Here is a 17528-nt window from a genome sequence, read left to right on the forward strand (position 1 = left end):
TTTTCTCAGACTCATTACAGCCAAGTCTGTTTATTATGAGAAATATTTGTCATTATAAAAAGAAATATTTCCATAATATGAGAAATATTTCCAAAACAGAGACTCAAGAAATCGCTATCTTCACCAAACCAAAATAATTATTACAAAAAGCTCTGCTGCATATTTGCAATGTACCAAGAAATACATTTGATCCTTTGTTATGTATTCAAGATAACAGTGTTGGTTGGTATCAACAAGTATAAAACTACTTGCACTGTATTTTAAAATAGCAAACACACACGTACGTGTATATATATATATATATATATATATATATATATATATATATATATATATATATATATATATATATATATATATATATATGTATAATATAATCACCATATTATAGACGGCTCCCCATTAACATAATGATTTTGTTTTATTCATCTGTGATTGGCATGAACTTCATTATCTAATCATCACTTCGACGACTTCGGTGTCAAAGATTACGTCAAAAAAGACAACCCTGTAGGGACTCTATGACTCAGTCTAGGTGGTGTCTTAGTCTCTTCTTCACGCGATACTTGTGGCAGTGTAAAAGAGGCTCCGCGCGTTGAACAGCGTCGACACGCGCACACACACACTCAAGAGTCTTGTAATATCAACACAATTATCACCCGTTTATTTCCTTAAGGAGCACTGATTCCTCGTTACGTCGCACCAAAGTTCCATTGCTGGTCGCTTAAAGACCAGCTGGCGCTGCAATGATTGTATGGCTCATGGCAATGTGTGTTGGTACGTAAACACCGTTTCGTAGAACGCGTTATGCACAATCCCACATTTGTATTATATATACACATTCCACGTGAGTCTGTTATACATCTACTCCATGTATATGGGTGAAACACACAGCCATCTTTTCCCCGAAACTCGCTTATCAGTTCGGTGTTCACATGCGCACTTGTCCCGAATTATGTTACTGCTGTGGCCGAAGCCGTCTCTGTTACTGCAGATGTCCAAAGAGGGCAGATACGGACGATTATCATCAATTCCAGTTTTACCGATGCCTTCAGAGAGACAAAATACGTGAGTGACCGACTGTCCCTCTAGGCCAGCTTCAGATGTCACCCGTATGGATGTGCTGTCGCCTCTAGGCCAGCTTCAGATGTCACCCGTATGGATGTGCTGTCGCCTCTAGGCCAGCTTCAGATGTCACCCGTATGGATGTGCTGTCGCCTCTAGGCCAGCTTCAGATGTCACCCGTATGGATGTGCTGTCGCCTCTAGGCCAGCTTCAGATGTCACCCGTATGGATGTGCTGTCGCCTCTAGGCCAGCTTCAGATGTCACCCGTATGGATGTGCTGACCATCTGGTCTTGGCCACCCACTACCACTTCTTCTGTAGGTGCTCCAGGTGGACCTGTACAGTCCACGATACACAATATCGTTTGTCACAGTTACACGAAGCTCTCGTCACGACCCAGATGGTGAGGGCTCCCAGCGTCCCTATAGAGCGCCCGGCCACCTGTTCCGTTCGGAGTCAGCTGAGGTGTTTCACTGGAACCTGACGGAGCTATTGCCTGTTCGAATGAGAAAATAATGAATTTAACGAAAGTAGAAAATTCAGTTTGGCAGAAATATTCGCAAATATTTTAAGGTGTATTCACATTTACAATAAATTATGTATTGAAGTATGATAAAAATTCTGATTTCGCTTTCTTGTACCTACCGATGGGTGCGTATAGGACTGAGGTCTTCTCGTTGGAACGATTTCAGGACACTTTTGTCCCTCCAGGAGCTGCGCCGTCTCTGAAACAAGAAATGAACCGGTTGCGTTGAATATTGTGAGAGCATGACTGTCTGCTAGTACTTTGCCACCACAGTACTTTGCTAGTAATTTGTCACCAAAGTACTCTGCTAGTACTTTATCACCACAGTACTTTGCCACCACAGTACTTTGCCACCACAGTGCTTTGCCACCACAGTACTTTGCCACCACAGTACTTTGCTAGGACTTTGTCCTCGTATGGGCCAATAGGCCCTCTGCAGTTACCGTTATTCTTACGTTCATTGGCCAACTACGTGATGGTTTACTTCAGTTTCCAATAGCGTTGGTATACAATTCCCATTCTAACGCCTCTTCCAAAAAATTGTCTCAGTAAAATGTCATAAAAATTGCTCTGTTTGACTCATAATGAAGCTCTGCGTTATCACTTTTCGCCAACGCAAAGAAAAAGGCCCGTTCAAGGACCTTAAATTTGGCCTTTTCCCTCCTCGTTAAGAACAATAACAAAACAAATTACTCGTTGGACAATTAACCACTGCCAAGGGAAGAGAAGGGAAGGGAACTATCAGGAGGAAATCGCTAAAAATCACTGTTAAGACTCCTCCATCTTGGCCATTTCCACCTACATCAGACACAATAAAATGGCCTTACCGTTGGCTGTTTTCACTACGTCCGGTCCCTCTTCGTCGTCGTCGTCTTCGTCTTCGTCCTGGGTAGACCGAGCGTTCAGGCCCCGCCCGCTCGAACACATTTTCGCGGTCGTAGTAGCCTGACCCCCTCCGCCGCCCACGTTTCGATCTCGATGTATAATACAGCTGCATCTGATTGAGGGAAATAGGTAAGGACTATAAATAGGTAAAGGGAAGGGAACTATCAGGGGTGGGGGTGAAAGACCCTAGCCATTAGGACTATATAGCACTGGGAAAGGGGTCAGGATAAGGATTTGGGATGGGACGGAGAGGAAAGGAATGGTGACCAATTACTTGTGGATGGTCGGGGATTGAACGCCGACCTGCATGAAGCAAGACCGTCACTGTACCGTCCAGCCCCCAGTGGTTAAATTGGTGAGCTGACGATTAGTTTCGTGGTTGTTAATGTCAGCTATAGGGGTGATTTGTATGTATGTCGACGATTGTTTAAGACTGACCGTGTGTGTGTGTGTGGGTGTGTGTGTGGGTGTGTGTGTGTGTGTGTGTGTGTGTGTGTTTACTAGTTGTGTTTTTGCGGGGGTTGAGCTTTGCTCTTTCGGCCCGCCTCTCAACTGTTTACTAACTACTTTTTTTTTTTTTTTTTCCCCACACCACACACACACACACACACACCCCAGGAAGCAGCCCGTGACAGCTGACTAACTCCCAGGTACCTATTTACTGCTAGGTAACAGGGGCACTTAGGGTGAAAGAAACTTTGCCCATTTGTTTCTGCCTCGTGTGGGAATCGAACCCGCGCCACAGAATTACGAGTCCTGCGCGCTATCCACCAGGCTACGAGGCCCCTATAAGGTGTGTGTGTGTGTGTGTGTGTGTGTGTGTGTGTGTGTGTGTGTGTGTGTGTGTGTGTGTGTGTATAATTCTATTTTATCTATAACTATTTCATGCCTTTACGTTCGTATAACTCACAACTGATAAAATTCATTGGTGTCTCTCACCTATTTTGTTGACATGAATAAGTTATATGTTTCTCGTTACCATTTGCGCGTAAGAAAAACCGAGTTTGTTTTGAGCATCTTTGAGGCGAGTCTTGTGTTTCAAGATAAAAAAACTCTCCATCAATTTTATAACTCGTAGTTCCTTCCCCAACCCTCTCACTTTCCCATCGGGTGGTTAAACAAACAACTGTAACCGATAATTCCCAAACGGGATTCGAAGCCTGCGTGCGTATGTCAGCATGTTATTGTAAACGCTTGTATACCTGCTACAATGGATATATGTGAGAATATACTGTTGTTACACAGGTGTTATCCCGCGGGCTAATGATTTTGTATCTATTCATGTGCATGCAAATATACACACGCTAGTACACAGAGAGTACTGGTGTATATATTACTAACAAACACACGTAGGAGTATACACAGGGGGGGCTAGAGTCCTGCTTTACCTGTAACTCATTGAGCGAGACAGTCATTAATGTATGTAAATATACGAATACATGAATATGTATTACTCTCGGTGTATAAGAGTGATTGTACAAGTTTGCCAACAATTGTATGTACATTTCCCTCTCGCTGGCAGGAACGCCGGCCTATATAGCCTATTAATAGGCGTAGATATATGCAGGTGTTTGTGCTGTGACTTACGCTGGGTTAGCGTGTGAGAGCGAAGGATATATGGTCACGCTAACATCAGTAGCGATGGTGAGTGAACACGACGATATGGTGGGGCGAGGTTAATGAGCCACGGGTGTGGGGGCCAGACAGGTGAGAAGGCGAATTTGCGTTTAAAGAAGGTGAGACAGAGAGAGAGACGAGGAAGCAGTGCTTAGGGGGAGTGTTTTTTTTCAAAGCTCGGACTCTTGTATGGTTAATGAGGAAAAGTATTTCCAAGTGGCAAGAGATCCCTTGTGGGGAGGGGGAATAGGAGCGAGAGGTGTAAAAAGGGGCAAGCAGGAAGGTTTCTAAAGGGGGAGCAGGAGAGTGTAAGGGTGATCAGTAGGGTGTTAAGGGTCAGGAGAGTCTAGGAGGAGCAGGAGGGTGTCGGGAAAGCAATAGAGTAGGTGAAATAGGAGGGTGTAGTGAGGAGCTGGGAGTATGATTAACGTAGGGAGATTTAAGGAAAAGCATGAGGGTGTGGATGGAACAGCAGGGAGTAATAGAGAGCAAGAGGGAATGGAGGAAGCAAGAGTGTGCAGAAAGGAGGAATAAAGTTGTGGGTAAGGGTGTAGGGATGACAAGAGGGTACAGGAATGACTAAAGGTGTGGACTGGGAGGGAGAATAGTGTAAACGAGAACAAATGGGGAAGATGATGATAACGTTAAACAGGAGGTTGTAAAGGGAGGACGTAGTGTGTAGTTGAGAATGTAGGGGTGTAGGAGGTATCAGGAGAGTGTATGGGGGACAGATGGGTGTAAGGATGAGGGAGGAAGAAGAAGAGGGTTGATGGTGTAAAGGAAACTGGAGAGAATAGGTGTAAGAGAGTATAGGTAGACATAGCAGGGTTCTGGAAGATGCAGGGAGAGGTGTAGAAGTAAACAAGATGTTGGAAGCAAGCGAAGATGGAATCTGAAAGGTGTAGGAGGAGCTTGGATTGCATGAAATATAAATAGTGGAAATTAGGGTGTAGGTGTAAATGCGAGAGAATATCGAAATGGTGGGTGCCAAAAATGGTTGAAAAAAAGGCGAAGTATGCTAGGCAGAACGAAGGAGAAAGAGGAACAGGGAAGCGACAAGAATACAAAAAACAGAGTATAGGAACACAGTGCAGGTGACTGACGAGCAGAAAAGACCAACTAACAACAGGAACTTGTTGCTAAAGTGGAACTCACAAAAATGAAAACCTAATCGATGAAAGATACGAATTAAAAGGGAACAGAACAATAACAAAACCGATGGAGACGAGGAGTCACAATAACGTGGCTGAAATATGTTGACCAAACCACACACTAGAAAGTGAAGGGACGACGACGTTCCGGTCCGTCCTGAACCATTCTCAAGTCGATTTAGATTTGAGAATGGTCCAGGAATTGAAATTGAAAATCGACTTGAGAATGGCCCAGGACGGACCGAAACGTCGTCGTCCCTTCACTTTCTAGTGTGAGTGGTTTGGTCAACAGCAAAACTGATAATGAAGAATAAAAAATGAACACAAAAAACATAGTTAGCAAAATTAAAGACATACAAGTAAACAAAGATAGCCTGAAAATATATGCATCATTGCAAGAAGCAGAGAAATCAACCCATAAAAATTTTAATATCCTAAAAATACACAAGATATAACAGGAGGCACAAAAAAAATCCCCCAAAATACTCCTAACTGCTTATAAATATTATTTTGTTTTTAAATGAAAGTAAAGGAATCAGAGGAACCTACTTGTTGGAGCGGACTCTAGTGAGTAGGATTCCTGCCAGTAGCAACAGCACGAATCCGCCCACTAAACCTAGGAACACGCCCACCAGAGGAGACATGGGAGGCGCTGCTACCTCCCCCATTCTCTTCTCTGCTACCTGAAGAATGGAGGGGAAAAAACCGAGAGCATAAAGAACTCGTTAAATGCAGGCGATGAGTCACAATAACGTGGCTAAAGTATGTTGGCCAGACCACACACTAGAAGGTGAGGGGGACGACGACGTTTCGGTCCGTCCTGGACCATTCTCAAGCCGATTGTAAATGGTCCAGGACGGACCGAAACGTCGTCGTCCCTTCACCTTCTAGTGTGTGTGGTCTGGTCATCAACTCGTTAAATAAAACACGTTGAACCGAAGATCAATAATTCAATATATTGACTCGGTAAATAAATATAAAGATTATTATACTAATTCACAAATAATTAAGTCTGTGAAAGTTCATTATATTAGTACAATGTTCGTTAAACAGATTTAGAACTCGATCACTTTAAATGGTCGTTTTTCTAATAAAATTTCGTTAAACCAATACAGACTTCGTTATAATCAGCCCATCCTCCCGCTTTGGTAATACCTATAGTAATGATGAGGACCATAGTAAATATACCGACTTACAACGAAATTAGAAAGTAGAAATCGGCACTATTATGTTGGTCAAACTGGAAAACTATTTTCTACTTATGTTGCAGAGATAGACTAAACTAACCTAATCAATCCTTCCTAGGCCTAACACACGATATCTGAGGCCTAAAATAGTATATATGTGAACTATATTATATTTAGGCCTAGGAATATTTAGTTTTTTTAGCTTCATTTATTTCAGACTATAAAGCACAGAGTTGTGCTATCTAATTGCTTAGAACGGCAATCTTTGTACTAGGATACACATAGTTACAAAAAAAATATTATCTAAAAAGGAGAATGGGTTGTTATAATAATATAAACTCTCTTAAATACAATGTTCATTATGCCAATACAAAACTCGTTAAATCAATATATATTTCAATAAACACACGCAGGCGATGAGTCACAATAACGTGGCTGAAGTATGTTGACCAGACCACACACACTAGAAGTTGAAGGGACGACGACGTTTCGGTCCGTCCTGGACCATTCTCAAGTCGATTCGACTTGAGAATGGTCCAGGACGGACCGAAACGTCGTCGTCCCTTCAACTTCTAGTGTGTGGTCTGGTCAACAATAAACACACACAAATCTTTATAAACCATTCCGACGATTAACTAATATAACTCACTATAAAACAAAACCCAGCATAATAAACGCTCTCAAATATACTACGAGCCAATATGTTGCTCATTAACCAACACTATGCTCGTTAAAACCAAAACAAAGTAGGTTAAACACACAAAACTTAATTCTTGAAGTTATCTTGAGTTATCTTGAGATGATTTCGGGGTTTTTAGTGTCCCCGCGGCCCGGTCCTCGACCAGGCCTCCACCCCCAGGAAGCAGCCCATGACAGCTGACTAACACCCTGGTACCTAATTTACTGCTAGGTAACAGGGGTATAGGGTGAAAGAAACTCTGCCCATTGTTTCTCGCTGGCTAAACCAATGCTTTCTCGCTGAAGCGTGAGAAAGACCCGGGGTAGGAGACAAGAGAACAATCATATGACGCTCAATTGACTATTGTTGTTTGAAAGGATTGGCTACGCGACGCGGTGACTGTTCTGGTATAAAATGACGGAGCCAAATCGTCGTCCTGCCTTTACGGGGCTCACCATAGCCCGTGCTACATGGACACTTAGTTCTGAATAGCTAAATCTAAAACAAAATCGTCCTGCCATGAAAGAGGTTAGATTGTATAAGCGCGCGCACACACACACACACACACACACACACACACGTTGCTAATATTTTTTTGATTTATTCATTTATAAACCTGTATATATATATATATATATATATATATATATATATATATATATATATATATATATATATATATATATATATATATATATATATATATATATTATTAAATATGACCGAAAAAGTAAGATTAATAATTCTAACACGAATTTTCTCGATCTTTCTTACGTTTCTTTTCACTGTTGATGGTAATTTTCTTTTTCTTTTCACTGTTGATGTTGATGATCAATTCTCCAAAATTCAATTTTATTTCTAGTCTGACGCGACACTTGAGTGCGTTTCGTAAAACTTATTACATTTTCAAAGACTTTAGTTTACACAAACACACACAAATTTAACTGAATAGAGCTTAAACATCTTTCGAGATTTTATACCTACATTTGGGTGAACTTCAAGACTCCGCTCCAATATAGAAGCATCAAGAAATATGGGCCAATAAAAATAGGCCTTCTGCAGTTACCTACTTTTAATACCTGTTTCATTGTTTCGTGTTCTGTCTTGTGTTAAAAGTTTATTTTCACCTCATCCAAAACTATTGTAACATGTCACTTCACCCAAATGTAGGTATAAAAACTCGAAAGATGTTTAAGCTCTATTCAGTTAAAGTTGTGTGTGTTTGTGTAAACTAAAGTCTGAAAATGTAATAAGTTTTACGAAACGCGCTCAAGTGTCGCGTCAGACTAGAAATAAAAATGAATTTTGGAGAATTGATCTTTGAATTACCATCAACAGTGAAAAGAAACGTAAGAAAAATCGAGAAAATTCGTGTTAGAATTATTAATCTTACTTTTTCGGTCATATTTAATAATATATGTCTACAGGAAAGATTGCTACCAAAATATACTAATATATATGTATATATATATATATATATATATATATATATATATATATATATATATATATATATATATATATATATATATATATATATGCGAACAAGCCTGAATGGTCCCCAGGACAATATGCAACTGAAAACTCACTCCCCAGAAGTGACTCGAACCCATACTCCCAGGAGCAACGCAACTGGTATGTACAAGACGCCTTAATCCACTTGACCATCACGACCGGACTAATGAGGTGATAGCCGAGGCTATTTGAACCACCCCACCGCCGGCACTCGGATAGTAATCTTGGGCATAGCATTTTACCAAATTACCTCATTCTTTGGGGCACACGTGAGGAACACAAATGCGAACAAGCCTGAATGGTTCCCAGGACAATATGCAACTGAAAACTCACACCCCAGAAGTGACTCGAACCCATACTCCCAGGAGCCACGCAACTGGTATGTACAAGACGCCTTAATCCACTTCTGGGGTGTGAGTTTTCAGTTGCATATTGTCCTGGGGACCATTCAGGCTTGTTCGCATTTGTGTTCCTCACGTGTGCCCCAAAGAATGAGGTGATTTGGTAAAATGCTATGCCCAAGATTACTATCCGAGTGCCGGCGGTGGGGTGGTTCAAATAGCCTCGGCTATCACCTCATTTTGTCCGGTCGTGATGGTCAAGTGGATTAAGGCGTCTTGTACATACCAGTTGCGTGGCTCTTGGGAGTATGGGTTCGAGTCACTTCTGGGGTGTGAGTTTTCAGTTGCATATTGTCCTGGGGACCATTCAGGCTTGTTCGCATATATATATATATATATACATATTTATATATATATATATATATATATATATATATATATATATATATATATATATACATATATATATATATATATATATATATATATATATATATATATATATATATGTCGTACCTAGTAGCCAGAACGCACTTCTATGCCTACTATGCGAGGCCAGATTTGCCTAATAAGCCAAGTTTTCATGAATTAATTGTTTTTCGTCTACCTAACCTACCTAACCTAACCTAACCTAACTTTTTCGGCTACCTAACCTAACCTATAAAGATAGGTTAGGTTAGGTTAGGTAGGGTTGGTTAGGTTCGGTCATATATGTACGTTAATTTTAACTCCAATAAGAAAAATTGACCTCATACGTAATGAAATGGGTAGCTTTATCATTTCATAAGAAAAAAATTTGAGAAAATATATTAATTCAGGAAAACTTGGCTTATTAGGCAAATCGGGCCTTGCATAGTAGGCCGAGAAGTGCGTTCTGGCTACTAGGTACGACATATATATATATATATATATATATATATATATATATATATATATATATATATATATATATATACATATATATATATATATATCTATATATATATATATATATATATATATTAGTATATTTTGGTAGCAGTCTTTCCTGTAGACATATATTATTAAATATGACCGAAAAAGTAAGATTAATAATTCTAACACGAATTTTCTCAATCTTTCGTACATTTCTTTTCACTGTTGGAGGTAATTAAAAAATCAATTCTCCAAAATTCATTTTTATTTCTAGTCTGACGCGACACTTGAGCGCGTTTCGTAAAACTTATTACATTTTCAAAGACTTTAGTTAACACATACACAACTGAATAGAACTTACTGAATAGAATAGAACATCTCCGATTTTGTTTTTATCTACATTTGAGTGAGGTGGATGGGGTGAAGTGGTATTTAATAAGGTATTAATTTCATCAACACAAGCCAGAACATGAAACAATGGGTATTGAATAGAAGTGATTGTAGAAAGCCTATTGGTCTATATTTCTTGATGCTTCTATATTGGAGCGGAGTCTTGAGGTGGGTAGAATATAGTTGTGCATTAATTGGCTGTTGATTGCTGGTGTTGACTTCTTGATGTGTAATGCCTCGCAAACGTGAAGCCGCCTGCTATCGCTGTATCTATCGATGATTTCTGTGTTGTTTACTAGGATTTCTCTGGCGATGGTTTGGTTGTGGGAAGAGATTATATGTTCCTTAATGGAGCCCTGTTGCTTATGCTGAGCCCTAAACTCACTTAATACTAATAATTCACTTAATGTTGTATAACAACTCTATCGACAAAATGGAAATACAATTTTGTGTGTGCGGAGAAATTAAATTAGGTCATATAGCAGTGAGGAGGTCAAACAGAACAGAAGATCATGCACAAGACATTCGATCTAAAATTGCAGATTTAAATTCATATGCAATTGCGACCTTAAGTCTTATGTATGAACTGATATAGAGGATGAAAATCAACAGTGATTCTAACAAGCTACATGATCGCCTCAACTAGATTTAGGAGATTGATCTAATATACAGATGCTGGAGGTACAATTTTGGAAATACAAATTAATGTAAATGGGTAAAAACTGGAAGTACAGCAGAAAAAAACGCATATGGAGTACAGCAGAAAAAAATTAACCTGGAGAGATAACACGAGATTTCCTCATAGAAATATGTTTTATGAAACACACCTAAACTGGATAACACGAGTGGCGTGTGCATGGTTGACAACCCATTCTCTCCACCAATAGGTCATGTTTTGTCAAGGCGTAACAAGTATCAACATACTTGGTGTCGTATATTTATGGTTATGAGGTTGGATCTTGTGAGGGATAGCAAGTAAACAATAACAGGCTGGTTGGTCAGTATCTAGACTGTACTCAGGAAATCTAATCGCCCAATGAGCCATAAGGATATTAGACAAAACATATTTCGTGTCAGAGTAATGATGATGTGAAGTGAACTTCAGATTAAAATGGAGAAAGTAGACAACATACACGAATTCATATTAATAGAACCTTTCAGTTTAATAACAAGTGCTCCAGTCAGATATGGTCGAGAGGCAGGGCCCAACAGCTGAAGCCCAAATACAATTAGACAAGAAGAATTAGTAATTACATTACTCACATTTTAGATGTTTGCCTCATACTGGCCTCAGACCTCAGGCCAGTATGAGGCAAAATGAACCATATGGTTCACAAATGAACCATTTATGGTTCATAAATGTATTTATGAACCATAAATTTCGAAAACATATGAACTCACCCACACGTCACCGAAGAAAAGAAACAGGAAGGACAAAATCACAATGCATAAATTACTAGAGAAAATCGATAGGTTTGTCAAGCAGGTTGTTCGACAAGATGTGGAACAAGACCGAAAAAACACACAAAGCGAGAGGAGTCATCAGTCTATAGGAAAGAACTTTTCAGCACAAGTTTGGTAACGTTTTGGTGCCAGATTCAATACGAGAATTAATACTACATATCACAGAATTTAGGATCATAGTGAGATAGTAAACAATTCGATAGTAACTGGAGAAATTGAACCCAGGAGCTGAAGCAAGCATTTTTACGCCAGAACTCATACAAAATAAAAGATGTTTTCCGAGTAATTGCACCATCGACAAAAGTTTTAACGAAAACTACAACTTCTTTAACTCAGACGAGGTAATTTTGTTTCTCGTTTAATATTCTGAGCGAGGTGTAGCGAGGAGCAGCGGCGACTTATTGTTGCTAACTGGATTTCCTGTTCACGCCATTTACCGGCCAGGCGTCTTACAAGAGGTACAACACCTGGAAGTTATTATTGTATATAATAACCAGTCCTATGTGGTAGTGGCACATCTCCTATGTCAGGTGAGTTTGACGGGCTCACCATAGCCCGTGCTGCTTGGAACTTTCTGTTCCGAGTAGCTGAATTTAAAACAACAACATGTGGTAGTGATTGCCTTATTATACCTTTGTTACCTTAATAACCAAAGGTTATTATGCCTTTGATTGGTATTAATGATTACTCTGCAAAACACAGAGGTTTTCATGCCCCTCTTATAGTAGGTATTCGTAAGTGTGAGGTTAGTATGTCTACCATGATCTACCATCAGAGAGGTAGAGATGTCTACCATGAGAGACTAATCCAGCGTACCCTCTTAAAATTAAATTACTTGTAGTAACGATGTGGTGGAAAGTTCAAATATGTAGTGATGCTCCACCAGAAAGTAGACTTTTCTAGTACTGAATTTGGACAAATCAGAAACGATTTTATATTTATGTTGCTAATAAGACCTAGCCAAACGTAACCATCCAAGGCCTAATACGTGCTTTCTGAGGCCTAATATACTACATATCGATGCTATACTAAGCCTAGGAATATTTAAGTTTGGCTTTTAAGCTTTATTTTTGTCCGGACGCTTTATTTTTTTTGTCCTATCGTATATTGATACGACCGACCATATAGTTGCGAAAGACTCTGTCAAAAGGATGGGTTCCTCTAATCAGACTTGTGAGTGACACCGTATCGTAAGCTGTGCAAAAGTCAAGGTGCACAATGTCACAATCCTTCCCAATATATTTTAATTACCTCAAATATCATATCTACTACATATATTTATCTTTTACACACACTACACTGATACACACACACATAGTGTGAGTGTCAGAGTAGTTAACAGGTGGAATGCATTAGGCAGTGATGTGGTGGAGGCAGACTCCATACACAGTTTCAAATGTTTGTATGATAGAGCCCAGTAGAATCTGTACACCAGTTGATTGACGGTTGAAAGGCGGAACCAATGAGCCGAAGCTCAACCCCTGCAAGCACAACTAGGAGAGTACACAAAAGTCCGAGTGGCCGAGTGAACAGCGATCGATAATCGTAGTCTTAACAGACAGAGTTCGATTCCCGGTCGAGGCAGAAACATAGGGGCAGTTTCTTTCATCTGATGCTCCTGCTCATCTAGCAGTAAGTAGGTACCTAGGAGCTAGATAACTGCTATGGGCTGTATTCTGTGTGTGTGTTCACCTAGTTCACCTAGTTGTGTTTGCGGGGGTTGAGCTTTGCTCTTTCGGCCCGCCTCTCAACTGTCAATCAGCTGTTTACTAACTACACTAACTACTTTTTTTTTTCCATACCACACACACACACCAGGAAGCAGCCCGTGACAGCTGACTAACTCCCAGGTACCTATTTACTGCTAGGTAACAGGGGCATTCAGGGTGAAAGAAACTTTGCCCATTTGTTTCTGCCTCGTGCGGGAATCGAATGCGCGCCACAGAATTACGAATACTGCGCGCTATCCACCAGGCTACGAGGCCCCCGATGTGTGTGTGTGTGTGTGTGTGTGTGTGTGTGTGTGTGTGTGTGTGTGTGTGTGTGTGTGTATACTCACCTAATTGGGCTTGCGGGAGTTGAGCTCTGGCTCTTTGGTCCCGCCTCTCAACCGTCAATCAACTATCATATCTACATTTAAAACTGTGTATGGAGGCAGCCTCCACCACATCACTGCCTAATGCATTCCACCTGTTAATTACTCTGACACTGAAAAAGTTCTTTCTAACGTCCCTGTGGCTCATTTGGGTACTCAGTTTCCACCTGTGTCCCCTAGTTCGCGTACCCTTTGTTCGTTCGCGTTCGTATTCGCACACGTATGTGTGTGTGTGTGTGTGTATGTTTGTGTGTGTGTTCCCCAGATATTTACCAAGCTTCACGATATGTTAAAACATAACAAATATAGACGCACTGGAAATTTTCTGCAACTAATCTCAAAAGTAAATATTGAAAATCGCGCGATAAAGCACATTCCGCTCGATGTATTTATGAAGAATATATCGCAACTGATCACATCATATCAAAACATCAACATTCGCCGTAATTCGCACATATTTACGACATTTCACATGTAACAATATATGTAAATAAGATAACATGGCCTCACATAATAATAAATAACTCGCATCACAGCAAACTCAAAAAATTTCGGACCAAATCACAGCATTACAACAATTGTCAACGTGTGTCTAGGATTACCTAATTACCTCCAGGATTAAGTAATCCACGTCGCGAAGTGAGATTAATATAAGCTTAATATACATTCTCTAGCAAGACGAAGATTAAGGGGCGACTTGAGTGAAATCTATAACTTATTTAAATCTTCCTGAAATATATCACTTATTTAAATCTTCCTGAAATATATCACTTATTTAAATCTTCCTGAAATATATCACTTATTTAAATCTTCCTGAAATATATCACTTATTTAAATCTTCCTGAAATATATCACTTATTTAAATCTTTACTTATGTAAACCTTCATCTTTAATTAAGTTTTTAAATATATCAACACAAAAATAGAACTTAAAACAATAGATATAAATTGGATAAGTTTAGATAAAAGAATTACCAGAGTAAATTCTGGTTTGAAAATAGGTTTGTAGATTTATGGAATCAATTACCGGGAAAAATAATAGACACAGGAATGTTTAACACGAAGATTAAGGTTACTTATGAATGAATTTAATTGGATATAAATAGGATCCGCATCTGATAGGTCAATTGGTCTTCTGTATTTTCCGTTATTCATATTGTTAATGCTGTATCATACATAATACCAACATTCATACATGCCCCAATATATCATAACTCACAACATATCGGAGAAAACCCCACAGCATTACAACAACAAACCAGAACTAGCCAAACCCCATCACATCATCAAAGCAAACCAGAGCATACCATACCAAACAAAAGCCTCAAAGCAAACCAAAGCAGCTCAGAGTAAACAACGAGAAAGACCTCACCTTGAGTCGAATGGCATCAATTTCCTCCGGCTCGCTGGCGCCCTTGGCATTGACAGCTGTGATGGTAATGAGGTAGTCTTGCCCTGGAGTCAGGCCCTCTACGTGAAACCTCGGGTCATCCTCCTCCATCGTCGCTAATAAGGTGTGCGTAGGGGAGGTGTAGACCCGTGCTACGAAGCGCTGAGGAAGCCCACCGTCGTTGCCAGGAGTGCAGCCTACTTCTAAGGTGCCCACTGTTAGGTTCACCAAAATGCAGTTTCCCACTCTTTCCGGAGGCCCTTTTGGTGGGTTGAGAGGAGGGAAGGGGGGAGAGAAAGAGGGAAGAGGTTAATGTGAGCGTGAGGGAGGGAGAGAGGAGGGGGAAAAATAGAAGGTGAGGGGGGGGGGAAGTTAATGATAGGTATTCGAGAAGGGGAAAGGGTGAGTGAGGGAGAACAGCTACGACTTAAGAGAAACTGTGTTTATTATGCAACTGACTCACATGCGCACTCGCACGCACACACACACACACACGCACACGCACAAACACACGCACACACACACACAATACAGTCAAGCACTAGAAGCTCTTGTAATCATGGATGGAAGGTGGGTGTATGTGTGTCAGTGTGTGTGTGTGTTGAACAGTTCATATCAGGGATATATATATTGCAACAGCCATCAAGGCATCATTAATCAGTTTAATTGAATGCAACATTATATAACGGACTAGAACTCCTGGGAAAGCTGAAACTATGCATTAAATGCACAAACTATTCAATCATCATTTCACCCAGACAGTCAGGACCTGACTAAGTCAGCACCTCTCTTAGAGAATCATAACTCCTCCACCTAGACAATCATCACCTAGCCCAGACGGTAAACACTTCTCCCAAACAGTCAGCACCTGATTCAGACAGTCCACATCCCACCCAGACAGTCAGCACTTCACCCTGACTCTCAGCATCTCATCTAGAAAGACAACACATCACTCAGATTATCAGCATCTCTTCCGGACAATCAACACTAGACTCCAAACAGAAATACAACTGTTCCAAGTCAACACCTGACCCAGAGAGTCAGCACCCATATTGTCAGAACTTCCCCCGTGGACAGTCAACACCTCACCTAGAAAGCACTTGACCCAAACACCTCATTCAGAGAGCACCTCACCTGCTTCGATCACAGTAAACATGCATGGATCAGCTTGAGTACCGACAGAGTTCGTAGCCCAGCAGGAGAGCGTTCCATAGTCCCTGGCTGACCTGAGGGAGACAACATAGACACCACTGTTATTGAAACGTTTAGCAGGAGCCTATAGTCCACTTGAACAGGTTTTAAGTAACATCAAAACGTTACTTTAAGTGACATTTTAGTAGAGATGTACTAAAAAAAATGGCAGCTACGTATTATAAAACATACATTTGCATTGTAACATTCTGCATAGGCATAACAACAAAAATTGAATTTACACGTTCCTAATAATTAGTAACATAACACGTTCCTAATAATTAGTAACATAACACGTTCCTAATAATTAGTAACATAACACGATGCTTCTACATAGTGACATAATTTCTCCTACATAGTAATAATACTTCTCCTACATAGCAACATGATCCTCGGACATGGCAGACATAGAAATATTTTAACTTCAAGAAAACTGTACAAGATTAAACAAATTATTAATGGCTTCGTTTAAACAAAAAAATAGAATATAACGAAAAGAAATACTGATAATTATTTTAATATTAATAATAATAACGATAATAATAGTACACTTTTCTTTAATATTCACATTTTGATTTATTTATTTATTTTCAATTAGTGGCTAGCAACAAGAGAGTTTTACTATTTAAGTAAAAAAATCAATTCAATCCAACAGATAACTGTACATACATGGGAAATGATTTAATACAGTTTAAAATAAATTTTGATACCATATTTCCTGATAATATTAATAAAAAGTTAATAATAATATTTTAAAATATTATAAATAATATTAATAAACAAAAACATAAAAATTTAAATGAGTATAACCTGCAAACCATGCAACATAAATTAAATTTATAAAGTTGTATCAATACAAAGTCAAAATTAATCATTAAATGTATATCCTCCGTCTAAACTATTAAAAAACTCGATAGAAATAGAACGAAACCAAGCCCACAGAAAATGCAAATTGCTGTTTCGTGAACAAATAAAACAAACCAAGCAGAAAAAAACAGGGGATTCGCAATCTCCCAGCTAAAAAAGTTTAGAAAAAAAAACTAAAAGTTATGGACAAATTACACGGGATCTCAACATTTGCAGGTCACCAAAAAGGAAAAAGAAAAATATATAGGTGATTTGTTACGAAATTTTATACC

At 39.5% G+C, this 17528-nt stretch overlaps 1 protein-coding gene across 1 annotated transcript in view; it reads right to left on the minus strand.

Annotated features, from left to right (window-relative positions):
* Positions 1 to 385: 385 nt before the first annotated feature.
* The window catches only part of LOC123746113 (protein turtle homolog B), an 85233-nt gene continuing 68090 nt past the window's right edge, over positions 386 to 17528 (minus strand). Inside the window, exons 11-16 of the mRNA XM_069314093.1 lie at positions 16333 to 16424; positions 15181 to 15458; positions 5794 to 5927; positions 2419 to 2588; positions 1711 to 1790; positions 386 to 1561 (exon numbers count right to left, since the gene is read on the minus strand). Of these exons, the coding sequence (XP_069170194.1) occupies positions 1439 to 1561; positions 1711 to 1790; positions 2419 to 2588; positions 5794 to 5927; positions 15181 to 15458; positions 16333 to 16424 (877 nt within the window). The 3' untranslated portion in view covers positions 386 to 1438. The remainder of the gene's footprint in view (positions 1562 to 1710; positions 1791 to 2418; positions 2589 to 5793; positions 5928 to 15180; positions 15459 to 16332; positions 16425 to 17528) is intronic.

The sequence above is a fragment of the Procambarus clarkii genome, chromosome 78 (genome assembly GCF_040958095.1).
Source record: "Procambarus clarkii isolate CNS0578487 chromosome 78, FALCON_Pclarkii_2.0, whole genome shotgun sequence".
NCBI classification, from domain to species: Eukaryota; Metazoa; Arthropoda; class Malacostraca; order Decapoda; family Cambaridae; genus Procambarus; species Procambarus clarkii.